The sequence below is a fragment of the Sphaerodactylus townsendi genome, linkage group LG04, assembly GCF_021028975.2.
Source record: "Sphaerodactylus townsendi isolate TG3544 linkage group LG04, MPM_Stown_v2.3, whole genome shotgun sequence".
NCBI lineage: Eukaryota > Metazoa > Chordata > Lepidosauria > Squamata > Sphaerodactylidae > Sphaerodactylus > Sphaerodactylus townsendi.
In genome coordinates, this window is record NC_059428.1 from 86,428,381 (window position 1) to 86,445,688 (window position 17,308).

The 17,308-nt window shown below is 41.5% G+C and overlaps 1 protein-coding gene across 1 annotated transcript in view; it reads right to left on the minus strand.

Moving 5' to 3' along the window:
- Nucleotides 1-6,545: 6,545 nt before the first annotated feature.
- The window catches only part of PRPS2 (phosphoribosyl pyrophosphate synthetase 2), a 33,797-nt gene continuing 23,034 nt past the window's right edge, over nucleotides 6,546-17,308 (minus strand). Inside the window, exons 3-7 of the mRNA XM_048493767.1 lie at nucleotides 17,011-17,109; nucleotides 14,228-14,352; nucleotides 11,150-11,323; nucleotides 9,712-9,871; nucleotides 6,546-7,123 (exon numbers count right to left, since the gene is read on the minus strand). Coding sequence (XP_048349724.1) covers nucleotides 7,031-7,123; nucleotides 9,712-9,871; nucleotides 11,150-11,323; nucleotides 14,228-14,352; nucleotides 17,011-17,109 — 651 coding nt within the window. The 3' untranslated portion in view covers nucleotides 6,546-7,030. The remainder of the gene's footprint in view (nucleotides 7,124-9,711; nucleotides 9,872-11,149; nucleotides 11,324-14,227; nucleotides 14,353-17,010; nucleotides 17,110-17,308) is intronic.

The window sequence follows — 17,308 nt, forward strand, 5'->3', positions numbered from 1 at the left end:
GGAAATCCCCCTAACTGTCTGGTCATGGTTGATTCTTCATATTTGCATGTGGTGGATTCTGGATGGTTGAAATGACATCAATGAGTGAAAGGTACATGAGATTTGTTGGTGTTTAGAACTTATACACCCTGATTTAATTCTTTTTTTACAAGTAGAAATTCAGTGATGCAAAAAGAAGCAAAACTCTGTCAGTACACTACCCAAAAGCCCAAGCCCCCAGTGCCAGCGTTCCGTCAGGCAGAGGTCAAGTGGAAGCCAACTAATGTCATGTCTATCTCGGTCACGCCTCCAGAATGCCCCCACTACTCCACCGGAGGTGGCAGGACCACAGGTGCTGATGTGGCAGCTGCCTTCCAGCGCATTTCCTTCCCCCGGGGGTAAGTGCCACCAGTGTAGCCCTGCGCAGCCTCCATATGTGGATTCACTCTTGCCCCCATGGATCGTGGTGTAACTTTATCAGTTAGCAAAAGGGTGACATGAAATTACCTATACCATACAGCCTTGTTTCAGCTAGGGGTGTGCCCTATTCATAAATACAGTTATAATTAGTTCAAACTGAAAAATTAATGACAGTAATATTTGTAAATCTTTGCATCCAGCCATTATTCTGAAACCTAGCCTACATTTCAAGAAAACCAGAGAGATGCAGCAGATATGTAACTGACAGGGACTTGTAGTAGTCAGCCGTTCTGCACACAGATATTGTCACAAAGGATTGTGTCAATTAGTTTAAAATAATACTGAGAGTCTTTGGCCAGTCATGTTGCACAGAAGCAAATGTTTTGCACACACTGACATACAGATATGGAGGCTGGAGGGGCAAACAGAAAAAAAGTGTTACCTTCAACCTATAAGAAATGACTGCATGCAGGATTTAGGGAGGGGCATGGCTCAATGATAGAGCCTTTGCTTTGCATGCAGAATGTCCCAGGTTCCCTTCCTGGCCTCTCCTGTTAAAAAAATCAAGTAGCCAGTGTTGTGAAGGGCCGCCTTCTGAGACCCTAAAAAGCTGCTGACAGTCTGAGTAGATAATCATGACTGTGATAGACCAATGGTTTGATTCAGTATAAGGCAGCTTCATGTGTGTTCACAAGTAATGGACAAAGTCAGAAGCAACATATTTTGCTGGTACTCTTGCAATCAAAATCTGGGGTGGGGGTGGTGTTACCATACAGCCCTAGCATAGCAGGTGGGGGGGGGAGTGCTTATTCACATGTGTCCCTGCCTGCGTGCCAGCCTAAAGAATGGCCTTGCAGAGATGGGGAACCGATTCTCCGGCAATACTGTGTTTCCCTGAAAATAAGACAGTGTCTTATATTAATTTTTGCTCCCAAAGATGCGCTGTGTCTTATTTTCAGGGGATGTCTTATTTTTCCACTCCACAGCTGCATGCTCTGGTGTTCTGTTCGACGGGCATGCTTCCAAACAAAAACTTTGCTATGTTGTACTTTCGAGGGATGCCTTATATTTAGCACTTCAGCAAAACCTCAACTACGTCTTATTTTCAGGGGATGTCTTATTTTCGGGAAAACAGGGTAGCCAGATCTACCTGCAAGGAATTTCCAGAATTTATTTATTTCTCTTTCTTTCTGTTCTCATGCTCTCAGCTTGCTTGCCATAGCAGCGCATTTTCAGCTCCACAGCCAAAGAAGAATGTGTCCTCAACACAATACAGTAGCCCTGCTGAATGGATACTCATTTCCAGCCACAAGAGGACCTCTGATGTCATTGCCTCCCCTGATTATCTTAACCCAGATACTCCCTTCTGTAATTAACATATTCAAGCCATCTTACAATGCACTCTATTGTTTCTCAAACAGTCCATCCAGACACCTCCCAGAGGTTATCCCAGCACCTCCCAAAGGTTGTCCTGACACCCCCTCCAAAGGTGGTTCTTTACTTATAAATGTCCTACTCTCCAAAGGGCCAATTGCTCAGTGCCACTGACACCTTTCCACTTTGTCACTGTGCCCAATGCATTGTTTCCTGGAACCAGCACTGGCCATTTAATTCTGAATCCCAGATCTCCTTCCTGTCACAATCAGGTCATATTCCCCACATATACATATCTCCCATCCCATACCCCACTCTATTCCAAACCTACTTTCCAACCTATTTATATCTTAGGAACTCTCTGTGTATTTACTGCATTGAAACAAGTGATTGTGAACCTCTTATCCCTACAATATTGTCAAATTTGCATTATATTCCTCTCTGTGGATTTTCTTCCAAGAGCTGATATTTGTATACATTGATATTAAAGATTCCCTACCCAGCCTCTTGCAATATTAAAAAGCAGACTGCTCTGAGCTAATTTTCCTCACATATTGAGAGACTGCGTCGCCATCCTGGGTAACAGTGGGGAGGAGAAGGTCTAGAAACCAATGTTTCTGTTGTTCCATCCAGCTGTCTGACTGACATCTACATCTTTTCACAACAGTGTGTATGTGATGCAATCAACCCCACACACAGAACCAAACCAGTCCAGACATGAGATATCAGTGATCAGTATGTAATCTTTCTCAATGTCCTAAATGTCTCTTTAAAACAGCTGCAAATGTAAACAGTTTCAGATCTAGGCCATGGTACTGGAGTGGAACTTAATACCCCCTCCCATTTCCCCAATGAACAGATGAATACAGCATTTAAGATGTACAAAAGTAACATCTAAACGTGAAATGGAAGCCATACCCACTGTCTGATTTCCTAAATCCTTGAATTTTACTCTTGTAAGAAGGACTGACACTAGTCCCCTTATAAACATTCATATGCAGCTCAGTTAAGTTATTACCCAGAGGCATATCTAGGGGAAATGGAGCCCGGGGATAAAATCTGAGTTTTGCGCCCCCCACCCCCCATTGGCAGCTGCCCTTCCCCACCGTGACCAAACAATGATTTTTTTACACCTGGTCGTTTCAAAGTCACCATCACATTATAGAACATCCCCCAACTCACAAATCTGAACACAACAATGGGCCATGCCACACAGCAGAAATAAATTTTTTTGAAAACGTTTTCAAAATGTTTTCAAAATATTTTATTACTGCTGTGAAAACATTTTATGGTGTTGTATCCAGTCCCCCCAATTGGGGGAAACAGCATCACTTTCAATGTTATTTAAACTGGGGACCCCAGATTCTTACTTTACAGTGGATTTAAAAGGAGAATCTGGGCTCCCTAGTTTAAACAAGTGATGCTGGAATCCACCCACAAACAGCATTATTTTCAAGTAGCGGGGCCCGGACACGCGTTGCTGTGGCAATTGTCCTTCTCAACACAGACTGCAACCCACACAGATGTCCATGCAGGTCCAATGATCCGCAGCATAGCCTTTTGGGGTGGTCAATTCACATTGTTATATGGTGGTGTCTTGTTTTTTTAGTATAAGGTAACCCTTTCCATTCCACAACAGAACTGTCCAGAGAGCGAATCCCGCTGTCCATGAGGCTGGTTGACACGTACAGTCCTGGCTTGGGGAAGGCAGAACTGGGGCAAGCAGGCTATCCCAGTCAGGCAGCAGAGGCAGGGTGGTGAGGCGCTCAGATTGAGGTCAGCTCCCTGGGTTCTTAAAGGGCCATGTGCAAAAGAAGCGGAGCCAGTAGTGTTGGTTCGCCCCCACCCTTGCGGATTTTCTAAGAAGAAAAAGGCAAATTCCAGCTCGCTTTTAGTAAAAGAGAGCTGTGGTGAATATGGGTGAGGAAGTGGGTAAGTGGTGATTGGATGTGAGGGAGGGCAGAGTGAGGTGTGTGAGGATGAGCTGGATGTGTATGAGAGTAAGTCTGTTGCGTGGTAGCAGTGGGTGAGGCACAGAGAGTGAAAGTTACCTGCGTGTGGGTGGGGGAACCCCAGCTGATGTCTCACATGGCAAAGTGTGTATGTGTTTCACTTCCACTCTATTACCTAACAGTATTACCTATTTACTGTTTTCAATGCTCATCTCTGCCTATCTGCGCGAATATTCTAAGGGCATACCAACTCCTCAGGCCACAGACATGCTGCACGAACATTCTAAGGGTGACAGTTAAACACAGCCAGCTTCATGGCCTGGTGCGCCAGGAAAAAGACGTTTTACCTGGCTCTGGTATGGACTTTCCGTAATTTGAAGGTCTGATTACCTGCCTGCAACAGGGAGGGACGTCATGTGAAAATTTGGGGGCGATCCGTCCAGCTGTTTCCGCGTTCGGGCATGACTAACAAAGTCACTGTTAGCTTTTTATATATATAGATGGTGTTTAAACAAGGGAGCCCAGATTCTCCTTTTAAATCCACCTTAAAGGGAGAATCTGGGGTCCCTAGTTAAAACAACATTGAAAGTGATGCTGTTTGGGGGTGGATTCTCCCCCACCCTGAAACAGCATCACTTTCAATGTTTAAACTGGGGACCTCACATTCTCCCTTTAAATTCATGCCGAAGGGGGCGTTTTTAAAAGGAGAATCTGGGGAAATTTGGGGGGGAGGTGCCTGCTGTCAGGGGTGCAATTATTAAGATAGCAGCACCAAAATTTCAGAGTATCTTCAGGAGACCCTCCTGATGATACCATCCAGGTTTGGTGAAGTTTGGTTCAGGGGGTCCAAAATTATGGAACCTCAAAGGTGTAGCTCCTATCTCCTATTAGCTTCCATTGGAAACAATGGGGGATGGGGGCACACCCTTTGGGAGTCCATAACTTTGGACCCCCTGAACCAAACTTCACCAAACCTGGGTGATATCATCAGGAGAGTCTCCCAAAAAATCCCTAAAATTTTAGTGCTGCTAGCCTAAAACCTGCACCCCCTGCCAAAACAGAAAAAACACTAAAAATACAAAAAAACCCCCCCACAAACGGACCTGCATTTCTTGCGCCCCCCCCCCACAAGGGGGTGCCCATAGACATTTGACTCCCCATGTCTCCATTGCAGTTACTCCACTATCACCACATGCGACGTTGGTCTCAAATTATGTTCTACTCCTATGTCAGAGTGCTGAACACCACTACCATCCAGTACGGATAGCATATTCAGATTTATTGAAAGAAAAAATGTAAGCAACCTTTTCCAGACGACATTTGAAACAGAGACCTGATCTAAAACTTGTCACAAATAAAAGATTCAGTTGCTTTGAAAAGATTATGGCTTTTTTAAAAAGCACAAAACATCCGAAGAATTATAGGATATAACCAAAACTATGGAAGTTGAGTGAAATCCTTCCTCCTTTGGCAGTGGCTCCTAGAGTTATTTAGGTTGGAGAAAAACTAATTAGGCTGGAAGGAAGCTTCAAAGTTTGCTGAGTACAGTGGTAGAAAACAAGCCATTTTGGGTGGGGGGGGGATATACTCTTTGGTTCATTAACTTTATGCATTTTTAGTTACCGTTTCCCTCTGTCCTCCTTTTTGTCAAACATAGCAATCAAGGAATGCATTTGAATGTACCTCAAGGCTAGCCAGTGAAAGCCATTTTAAACTTCCATTCATATTTTCATCTTTTTACTTTATTTTTGCTGTGAAACAAAGGTAGCTGTTATATTCGCAAGACAGCATCTGTGCACTGCTATCCAATGGGATTATGCACATCCATTAAGAAGAGGAATTGGATGCAGTCTGCATTTATTTTAAGAATGCCAACTTTGGCAGCTGCCTTAATGAGAAGTTAGCAACTAGTTTCAAACTGTGGATTACTCCATTTTACAGCAGGGTATTTATAATACTGTTTCAGTTCCCCCACAGGTGGAATATTTCAGTTCTTCTGGAAAGTATTTTAATGCAAAGAAAATATGGATTATTTTCATGGTTTCTTTTTTATATTAAGGATGATAAGAATCCAACTAGAACAGAAAGAGGCCAATTTTAGAACTATTACTATGGCTCAAATAAGCTCTAATAGAAAAATTAAGGGCAAATAGTTACAGAGGTTGAATATTGGTGCCTTGAGGCTCATCGAAGTAAAGAAGAGAGAGATGGCTGAAGCATCATCTCACTTTGGCAAGAACAACAGTGGAACTTCCAGAGGTTTCACAAATATTATAAGGATAAACTGCCAATGGACGTGACTTTTCAATATTAAAAAACGTTATGCATTAGAACTAGGCACTAATGTCAACAGTTACTGTTTTAGTTTTTGTAATGTATTGTATTGATTGTGAGGTACTGTATTGTTTTAAGAGTCTGCAGCTGTTGCACTGGAATTGGTAATCAGTAGGTGTGTTATATTGAGCACAGCTGCAGAGTGATTTTAGGCTTTGTGTGTGGAGCAGCCATGAAATAAAGTACCATGTTTTGTTCCTCCGACTCCTGATTTCTGAGACATAACAGTTTTAAAATGGCTTCATGTGCTCTAAACCTGATTTTTTAAATCACTAAGCAAAACGTTGAAAGCTCAGAAAACCACCTTTAGTTGGGAGACCATGATTTAGAATCAACAGTGCAATTCTAAGCAGCTCTACTTAGACTTTTACATAAGTTTGATCAGCAGGGCTAACTCCCAGGAAAATGTGCTTAAGAATGCATTGTAAAAATGCCAATTCATAAATCAAATAAACTGTGGCTACAAGTCAGCTATGAGACCAGACATTTCAGAAGATGTTTTACTTGTTCATTATTGAATAGACATTTTCAAGACAAGTATATAAACTGCCCACAAACAATTTATCTGCTAGCTTAAGACAGGGCACTAATGTCTTCAGAAGGACAAAAATATAGGCCCACTACCCAATTTTTAAACATCTGTTGCAAATCTATATTATGAGTCTGTGTGAGGTTTGATAACTATAAGTGAAAAAAATCTGTTGCATAAAAGCTCCTGAGATAACTTTGGCCTTTGTCACAAAATATTTGCCCATCTCAGTAATCAAATGTTATATTTCCACATTTAAAGCCCCAAGAGAATTTATAAAAAGTTTTACCCAAAAAAGTAGTCCATTTTATATACTGATATGACATATTGTCCATATAAGAGGGGATGTATGACACTTTCATAGACATTCAGTATCTTAACTATGTGCTGCATTTTTTTAATATGTTGTTGCTAAGTTCAGCTTGCCAGGATCAGTTTGCAGTTATAGTGGGACATGGCTGAAGAGGTAGGACACAGATTCACCGTTGTGAGTTCTCCGGATAGCCTCTGCCAAAATCATGGAAATATCAATAACCTAGAAAATAAGCAAAGAAAAAGAAGGTAAAAAGTTGAAAGCAGTAGGAAAAGAAGAAGATCCAATATGAGAGGGATTGATTCAATAAAGTAAGCCATGCCTTCAGTTAGTTTAGTTTATCAGATTTTTATGCCACCCCTCCCTTTTCAAGCTCATAAGCCTGTTAACCATGGGATATTTTGGAGGTCATTTAATTCACAGGTGTGCCAGAGGTTGGAGGTGGCTTGATGGCACATTAAATACACACAAAAGGCGATAGGAAAGCAAACATTACAAGTGCAAGCTGTCTGTCTAAAAATTGATAGAACAGTGGTTCTCAACCTTCCTAATGCTGTGACCCTTTAATACAGTTCCTCATGTTGTGATGACCCTAACCCTAACATTTATCCATTTTACAGATGGAGAACACTGATGTAGAGAGTCTTAGGCGACCCCTGTGAAAGGGTAGTTCAACCCCCAAAGGGGTCCCGACCCCCAGGCTGAGAACCACTGTGATAGAAGGACAAATGCATTAATCCGCCTCTAACCACTAGAGGGCAATGAGAAGCCATTTCAAGCACAGTCAAAACTATTTACAGGAAGCCTCCTTAATTCTACTGAACCATTTACAGAACCACCATTCACCAGTGGTTTGGTATAGAGGCATTCAGTTAGTCCAAATATCAACCAATGTCTAAATTGGGGTGGCCAACCTATGGTGCTCCAGATGTTTATGGACTACAATTCCTATCAGCCCCTGCCAATTGGTCATGCTGGCAAGGGCTGATGGGAATTGTAGTCCATGAACATCTGGATCACCATAGGTTGGCCACCCCGGTCTAAATGATACCTTTACCCTTCGTTTACATTTCTAACAGTTTTTTATGTTCTTTTAGAAAATAAAAGTATAAATAGCAGGTACACTTGGCTGCAGAATTGGGTGTGTGCCACAAGTATCTCTATCTTCTGTATTTGGTTCATCAACTCTCAGCTTTCTCAGAAGCAACCAATCTGGCCATAATAATTAATGCTTTTGTGAGCTACTGAAGCTTAGTTTGAAATGTGGCAGCTCAATTACTGTCAGGGGCTTGCTGACAAGAACAAATCTGCCTATTTTAAAGCAGTTTGTTTTGGAGTTCAATCTAAGGTGCTGCCTTTGATCTTTTTACAACCTAACACCCACCTATCTAAAGGACTGTTTCTCCCAATGCACCAAAAACAGCCCTTAGCTTGGAGCTTATTGGCTTATCTCTTCCTTAAGGTAGCCCTGCTGGCATTAACAGGACCCCTTTAATCTCCGCCATAGTTCTCCAGAGGAGCAGCAGTGGCGTAGTGGTTAAGAGCAGGTGTACTCTAATCTGGAGAAACCAGGTTTGACTCCCTGCTCTGCCACTTGAGCTGTGGAAGCTTATCTGCTGAATTCAGATTAGCCTGTGCACTCCAACACACGCCAGCTGGGTGACCTTGGGCTAGTCACAGTTCTTCTGAGCTCTCTCAGCCCCACCTACCTCACAGGGTGTTTGTTGTGAGGGGGAAAGGGAAAGGAGATTGTCAGTCCCTTTGAGTCTCCTTGCAGGAGAGAAAGGGGGGATATAAATCCAACTCTTCTTCTTCTTCTTCTTTGTGGACCTGGTTCTCTGAGGAAACTCTGGATGATTTTAGGAGCTACTGCAGGGCATTTTACTTGCTAGGGCTTTTAATGGGATGTAGGATGCAGGTACTTATATGCGTGTGGGGTTTTACTGTGTTTGGATGTTTTCAGTCTGGACTTGTAAACTGCCTTGAGCCACAAAGAAAAGATGGGATATAAATATTTTAGTAAATAAATATGGTGCTGCAGTGGCTTGACCTGTCCCTCCTCTTCCAAGCAAATTCTTTCCCAAAGAAAGTTCTAGGCTGAGACAGCCTCAGCAATCTTCACGTGCTGAGAAAATTCGTAGGATTCTTTGTGAGCGTGGCCATTTTATGATCCAGCTGTACTTTGTTCATGATGATTCAGGAACATTTGTGTATGCAAGGTGTTTTATGCAGTCTCCTAGCAGCTTCAGACTACAAAGACAATGAATCATAAAAAAAAGAGAACCACACTAAAACTCAGCAGCAATAAAACCAATCAGATAGATCAACAATAACAAGCCTGAAACACATGGGGTGATGGCTGAGGCAGACTGGATAGCTGCAGCTGTTCGTTTTTCCTTGTAGGGTTTGGCCTGACCAGTAATACATTATTGTGGTGTTACACTAATAGTATAGCGCATGTAACCAGTTCTACAAACTGAATTGAAAGGCTTGAAGGCAGCTCAGCAGGGAACAGGCTGCAGCGAGGGGGAGAGGGGAGGAAAGTCATGTTCCTTCTGCCCATGGAAACACTTCATTAGATCTAAGCTTAAATCTGGTACTTATCAACACTCTCAGATGAGAGAGAGATGGATTTTGATAGCACAAGAATGGGCATTTTAGGTTTCAGATATTTAAACTGTCCAAGAAACACAGATAGAGGAATCTCTCAAGAGTTTATTTCCTCCATTTCTTATCTGTGAAACCCAAATTAAAGTGATATTCCAAGGTACAGACTGAGATGAGCTGCACAAAATATGCCAGTACATTACCTGAATCTTGGGACAATGTTTCATTTTTTCTTCTTGTGGGATTGTGTTTGTTACCACCACTGCTTCAAAAGCTGCATTGTTGATCCGAGAAATAGCAGGGCCAGAGAAAATCCCATGAGTAAGGATGGCATAAACCTTAGTTGCTCCTGCAGACACTAGTCTATAAAACACAGGGTAGGAAAAACACTTGATAAACAAACTCATAATTCTAGATAGCGACTTTCAGGAACCAGCAAACCTAATTACATCCATGTTTTTATCAGTACAAAGAAAACCATTTTCAATGTAATAAAAAGTGCTGTTTCAAGAGTCTTCTGACTGGGTTGGATAACCTGCTAGGCAAATGGAACATTTTGTGATCTGTATCTTTCGGGTACTTTGAGGTACTTAAAGTTAAACTACATAAAGCTTTATAATTGTCTGTTTCATGCCATATGCACTCAAGTAAGCGAGCACTGCAATAGAAGCTGGCAAATGAAGATTGCTTCTCATCTATTCAAGTTCCTAAAGGCATCTGCAGCCTCCTCCTTTATATCCTGGTTTATTTCCACAGATGAGAGCACATCTTGATAAAACCATCAGAATATTGAATCCAAACAATACCTGGTACAGAGTAGTGTCAGAACCACATAGAATGGACACATTCTATTTTATCAACGTTTCTATAGTTTCAACGTTTCTACAGTAAAGCTTAAAAATAATGCTTGTCTACTGTTTGAGAGTATTCTGGAACCTCCTTGTGCAAAAAGAAATTCAATGAACACAAAAACAGCTACAACTGAAATTATGTTTGATTGAGGATGATTGAGGGATTGGAGCACCTTCCTTATGAGGAGAGGCTGCAGCATTTGGGACTCTTTAGTTTGAAGAGGAGACATCTGAGGGGGGATATGACTGAAGTCTATAAAATTATGCATGGAGTGGAAAATGTTGACAGAGAGAAATTTTTCTCTCTTTCTCACAATACTAGAACCAGGAGGCATACATTGAAAATGCTGGGGGGAAGAATAAGGACTAATAAAAGGAAACATTTCTTCACACAACGCGTGATTGGTGTTTGGAATATGCTGCCACAGGAGGTGGTGATGGCCATTAACCAGGATAGCTTTAAAAGGGGCTTGGACAGATTTATGGAGGAGAAGTCGATGTATGGCTACCAATATTGATCCTCCTTGATCTCAGATTGCAAATGCCTTAGCAGACCAGGTGCTCAGGAGCAGCAGCAGCAGAAGGCCATTGCTTTCACATCCTGCACGTGAGCTCCCAAAGGCATCTGGGGGGCCACTGCGAGTAGCAGAGTGCTGGACTAGATGGACTCTGGTCTGATCCAGCAGGCTCCTTCTTATGTTCTTATGTAAGAAACATTCTCTGTTCGCCAGTTCATCTTGTCTTGCATATTATTGTGCTCAGAGGTCTAAATCTCTTAGGGTTTACTCACTTGTCCGCTGCATAACAAACTGTGCCACATGTGTCTGCCATATCATCCACAAGAATTGCGACACGACCAGTCACATCACCAACCAATACCATTCTGTCCACTTCATTGGCTTTTTTTCTCTCTTTGTGAATCAGGGCAAATTCAACATTAAGTCTGTCAGCAATTGAAGTGACCCTATATTGTATGGATACAAATGGTGAACATTTTTCTCAAAAGAAAAATTTACGTATAAAGTCAAATTTTAGTAGAGCTAATGAAAACGTTTCACTGTATTTGGCATTCATAACATTACCACATGGAGTACCCTAACCATGTCGAGCAGCTGTGAGCCCAGGCCAGAAGTCAGTCAAAGTCAATGGTTCCCTCTTGTCCCAATCATATGTATCCAAAGCTAGGCAGAAGCATTGATACTGGCCTCCATGTGGAGGGCATAACATTTGACTCATCTCTAAAAGACTTTGTTCATACATTGCGATGATGCGACAGCCACTAAAAACTATTTACACAAGCAAACACCAGTCTCCAAATTCTTAGCAGCACACTTCCTTGTGGGAATGTTGCCATGAAAAACAACTGAATAACCCAGTTGAACCCTGCATATACATTAGTATGCACATAATTTGCTGCAATGATGAGGAGCCAAACTATACTACATAGAAAAAGGTTATAAGCAGCTGCTACATCACCAGGATAATATGCACGAATTGGGATCAATTCAAGCCATGCTGTTGGGTGACTCAATGTCACTATGCTAGAAGGTTCTGTGGATTGCAGAACTTGAGACACTAGAAAAACCTAGGACTGACAACTGCCAGGCTTAACTGGAATGGCCAAGTTATTATTCATCTGTGCCATACTAGAGCTGATTGAATACAGTTATAGAATTGGATCGAATAGAGGATTCTGTTTCATAAACAGTAAAGGGGCATGATTTCACAGCCCACCACCTCCCATATTGTTCTGGGGGGATGCCTGTACTCCAGGAGTAACATTGTGGACTGCAGTGGAAGAGGAAGGCAGGAAAGTTCCATTTTGATCAGGCAAATTATTTCCAAAAGAAGCAATTTATCATGGGATTGAAGCCACAGACACAGGATTGGATCTAGACCAAATTTTCCACTAACAGAAGGTATGGAGTAATTTTTGACCTCCTTCCTCCTGAAGACTCCTGATTTGTCCCGCATTCTGTTCTGCACCACTTGGAGCAGCATTTTTGGGAAATCAATGGGTTGTTGTGGGGGAGGAAGAAGTGCCTTGCATTAGCAGAAAATCTAACATGCTGTCTTGAATTTTCTTTGAAGAGATAAATTGCAAATACAATGGATCAGAGTTTTGTTTAATTGTTGATGTAATTACATTTAGCTTTCACAAAGGTCAACAGACATAAGCACTCTAAAGTATGGCTAATGTATATAATTGTGTGATGCCATACAGGTGAAATTGTTTAGGACCTTGGGAAATTAAAGGGAAATATGTACAAAAGTATTTATTCACCAATTCAGTTTGCCATACACACTGAAAAGTGGTAATTTTTATTGGATTGAACAGATGACACCATTCACACCAATAGCTGCTGGAAGCATTAGCCCAGATGTCTGCAAATTCCTTGTTTTTACTATTTTTTAGAACTTGTAATTTGAACTGGAGAGGATCAGAGATACAAACCTGGATTTATTTAGCTTTTGCTTTTAATTAACTTCATTTATAACCTGCCTTTTTTTCCTCAATGGGGAATCAACACAGTTTACATTGTTCTCCTCTCCTACAGTTTAATGTTTTATTTTATTATGTTGTTTAGATTGTTTTTACATTGTTATTATCCATTTTGGATCCTGGGAAGCCTGGGAGAAAGGCAGGTGTATAAATATTTTAAAGCAAATAAACAATGTTTAATATTACTATATTTTTTAAGACAGTCTACTGCACCGTACCAATTTTGAATGTAAATGTTGGCTTGGCAAAAGCATTACTTGAACATACCAGACTTGTGGAACTTCTGTATATCTATATCTAGGTAACAAACATTCTCAGCTACCTCTCAGTCATTACTGTTTACAAAGTTTGCTATACTTTCAGATGGACAGCTTACATATTACCCAGCCCATCATCACTGCTTTTTTGAACAGCACATAACAATTATTTACTGTGCACATGGGGAAATCTGCTCACACCAAAATACACCCCAAAAGCAAAGTCATAGTCCTAAACAGAGGATGAACACAAGTGTGGGCTCAGCATGAAAGTTTGGTACTGTCACAATCTGGATAATAATGCAACCAGGAGACTGGGTCAGACACACCTTAGAAAGATTCCAGTTGCTTCCTTACAGGAAACACCCCTTCACTTTAATGAATATACATTTTATCAAACAAAAGTAAAATTATCAGGAGCATAAAATGGATCTACCCCAAGAGACATTTATTGTTAGATATGTCATAGATAGTTTACTTGAGCTAAAGAACTAAGTCTCAGTGTACTCTTTCAGTAGGCACTAATTCAATTGAAATAAAGTAAACTCTTACCTAACCTTCAGCAGGGACAGTGAGGTGGGTCTCATATTAGAAAAAGGAAACCTGGACAGCTCCAGAGAAGGAGAAAGGAGAAACAGGAAGAACTGCAGCAACTGTGCTACAAGAAGCAAACAGCAGGGAAAAGCTCTTTCCTTCTGTAGAGGGACTCAGCTAAGGAGGCCGAAAGCAAGGAGAAGAGAGAAAAGAACAGTCTTTAGAGAACTAATCTTAAGCAACACACTGCTTGTGTGCCACTTCACATGCACCACTGAAAGAACTAGAGGAGAATTACCAGCAACGTCATGGTTAAGTGCTGGACAGTCTTTGTTTTAGAATGCTCCAGTTGAGTCCTAGTGCCTACCTAGTTCTGTTTGGTAGGCACTAGGATTCAAGCGGAACATTCTGAAACAGAGACAGCCCAGCACGTGGCAGATAAAGTTATAATTCCACTAGTTCTTTTGGTGGAAAAGGGTACCGTTTCCTTAAGCAGACAACAGAAATGTCAAAGCACGTTCATTCTGATTTGCAGAATGAATGCTAGAAAAGGAAGCTGAAGGATATATTCTACCTTTTTGCACCACCTGCATCAGGTGAGACAATAACACAGTTTCTCCAGTCCACAATATTTTCTTTGATCCACTGCAACACTGCTGGTTCTGCATACAGGTTGTCCACTGGGATATCAAAGAACCCCTAGAGAATACAAGAGAGGAATTAGCCATTGTATATTAAACTAGGGCTTGACAAATCCCAAGTGCCCAGGCACCATGGCACTGAGACATTTTCTCTGTTATTTATTTTAAGTCCCTCCTGGTGGTTTTCAGTAGAAGTGATTAGAAGTACAGTGAGGGATGGAGGTCAGCTTTTTGTTGTGATGACAACTAGGTTTAACCAATCCTTATTTATAGACACAACATTTTTGTTATACCTTTAAAAAATGACAAGAAATGGAAGTGTTTAAGATGAGTTTTGTGGTAACAGTAATGAGAAAGCAAAATAAAAAACTCTGAAGGAAGATTCTCTGCTCTGCAGTGCCTTGGCACCATTGTACCCCATGGGGAATTTCTGTGCAGGCTGCACATTTTTGTAGAGGCACCAGATTTTCAAGGTGGCTCCAGGAGGCCCTCCTGGTAATAGCATCCAGTCTTCTTGAACTTTGCTTCTGGGGGCAGTGGGAGGGGTGAGAGTTCTAAGAGAACTCAGTCAGCAGGCTTCATGTGTAGGAGCAGGGAAGCAAAATATGCCTTTTGGGGGCCAATAAAATTGAACCCCCCAGAAGCAAAGTTCACCAAGCCTGCTGAGTGTTTGCTGTGAGGGGGAAGGGTAGGGAGTTTGTTCCCAAGGGTGTTTGCTGTGAGGGGGAAGGGTAGGGAGTTTGTAAACCCCTTTGAGTCTCCTATAGGAGAAAAGGGGGGATATAAATCCAACTCTTCTCCTCCTCCTCATCTCCTGTTGGCTCCCATTGGAAACAATGGGGGATGGGGCACTCACTTTGGGGGGCCATAACTTTGGACCCCCTGAACCAAACTTCACCAAGCTTGGGTGATATCATCAAGACAGTCTTCAGATGAGACCCAGAAATTCTGGTACTGCTAGCTTTAAAAATGTGCTCCCTGTAGGCCAAAACACGAAAAAACAAAAACAAAAAAAGCCTGAATGCCTTGCTTTTTGGATTTGGGCAGGACATATTTGGCCGATTTTGGCCTGAATATGCCCATATTCGGCCCGAATCCAGGATTCAGTGCACCCGAATCTCCAAGCCTATTTCCCCTCTATTTTTTGTTTTGTTTTTCATGCCAAATGCTCAAGTGAGGAGAGAGAGAGAGAGAGAGAGAGGTTCTATTCAGATAACGCAAACCATCGCCATTTCCATCGCCAGCTGTGAAAGATCATTCAGCAAGTTAAAACTAATACTTTCATATCTGAAAGCTGCCTTGGGTCAAGACAGACTCTGTAATCGTGCTCTGCTGAGTGTAGAAAGAGAAGAAACTGGGGAAAAAACTGACTTTGATCACATCATAGACCAATTTGCAACAGTGAAAGAAAGGAAGATTCAGTTATAATTTTCATGTAGTGCCATAATTTGTTAATTAAAAGATTAATGTGTTTGACTTGTACTTTTGAGCTGACATCATGGTAAAGTTATCTGAAAGATGGCTGTCAGATGTTTGGATGGGGTGCAATTTCAGTGCTTGTCCCGGGCGCTATTTCCTATAGATATACCCCTGCACACTGCCTCTGAATTTCATTTGAGCTTTAGAGACAATGGGGGAGACTCAGTGACTCCTCCATGCAGTTCTGCTGGCTGTCCCACTGACTGTGAAGCCTGTTTTGGTTTTAGAGGCAGCAGGCAAGAGCTGTGGGCAGTGATTAGCACAGCCATTCCTTCCACAACGCTCTGCTGGCTGCCCTGCTGCCTCTGAAGCCTGATTGGTCTTTAGAAGCAGCTGGGGAGAGAGAGAGCAGAAAGCAGAAAAAGCGAAACATTTTTTGGCTTTTTAAGGCTTTGGCTATTTGGCTCTGCCTGGATAGCTGTTTTCTTTTTCTTTTCTTTTTTTTTTTTTGGGGGGGGGAGCTCAGCCAAAAACCCCTGGGAAAAGCTGAAATAGCTTTTTCCAAGGGGTTTTCCAGCTCGGCTTTATCTGAACATACAATCCAATAATCAGTCTGAAAATGTTCTAAAAGCCAAGTTCCTAGTTCTTCATTGTTGGAGGGCTTTCACTGAAATAACTGAAACTACGACAGGGGAGGACTTCAGAAAGTGCTAAGAGAAGAAAAATGCAAAAATGAACGACTGAAGTCTGATGCATTTCAGAACTAGAAAACTGCAAGGGACACACTAGTTTAAATCAGGATTTTTAAAAATTCACTGTTTCTAGAATTGCTTTTGATTAGTTCATTTCAGTGAACTGTTTTCCAATACCTTATCAGGTCCTCTCTTCTAATTTCCTCAGCTTATCAGTGTCATCCTTCACTTTTCCCTTCTCACTGAAATAGTAATCAAGGCTCTGGAATGACTATCTTTGATTTTCCTCCATGAATTCTAAGATAGTGAAACTCAAGGGAGTGAAAAACAGATGTCTCATTTGGCCTTGGGGTACCATCCAAAATTTCACGCTCTTTTGAGATCATGGTCTAAATCAAGCAGTCTGGGAAAGGACAATTTTTTATTTGGACTGCAACTGGGGTCCAAATTTGAAATTAAGAGAATTGAAATGGTTCAAAATAGACCTGGTCATCATGACTATGAAGAGAAAATCGTGAGAATTTCAGCTGCCACTTTTTAATCACAGCAAGTCAAACAGGAAACAACATGGAGTGGAAGGAAGTTAAGAACAGGAACAAACCTACCTGTATCTGAGAGGCATGCAAGTCCATTGTGATAATGTGGTCTGCTCCGGAAACCGATAACATATTGGCAACAAGCTTTGCAGAAATGGGAGCTCGGCTCTGAAAAAATGGATTATATACATTTTGAAAACATAAGATTGTTAGGTGGATAAAAGAGAGCAGGAGACGCTCTAACTCACTCTGAGTTCTTTAAAGAAAGGGCAGAATAAAAATTGAACTAAGTAAATACATAAAATTAATTTTCTAACATTTGGCAGAATGGCACTAATAGTTCATACTGAAATTACTGTTTGAACTA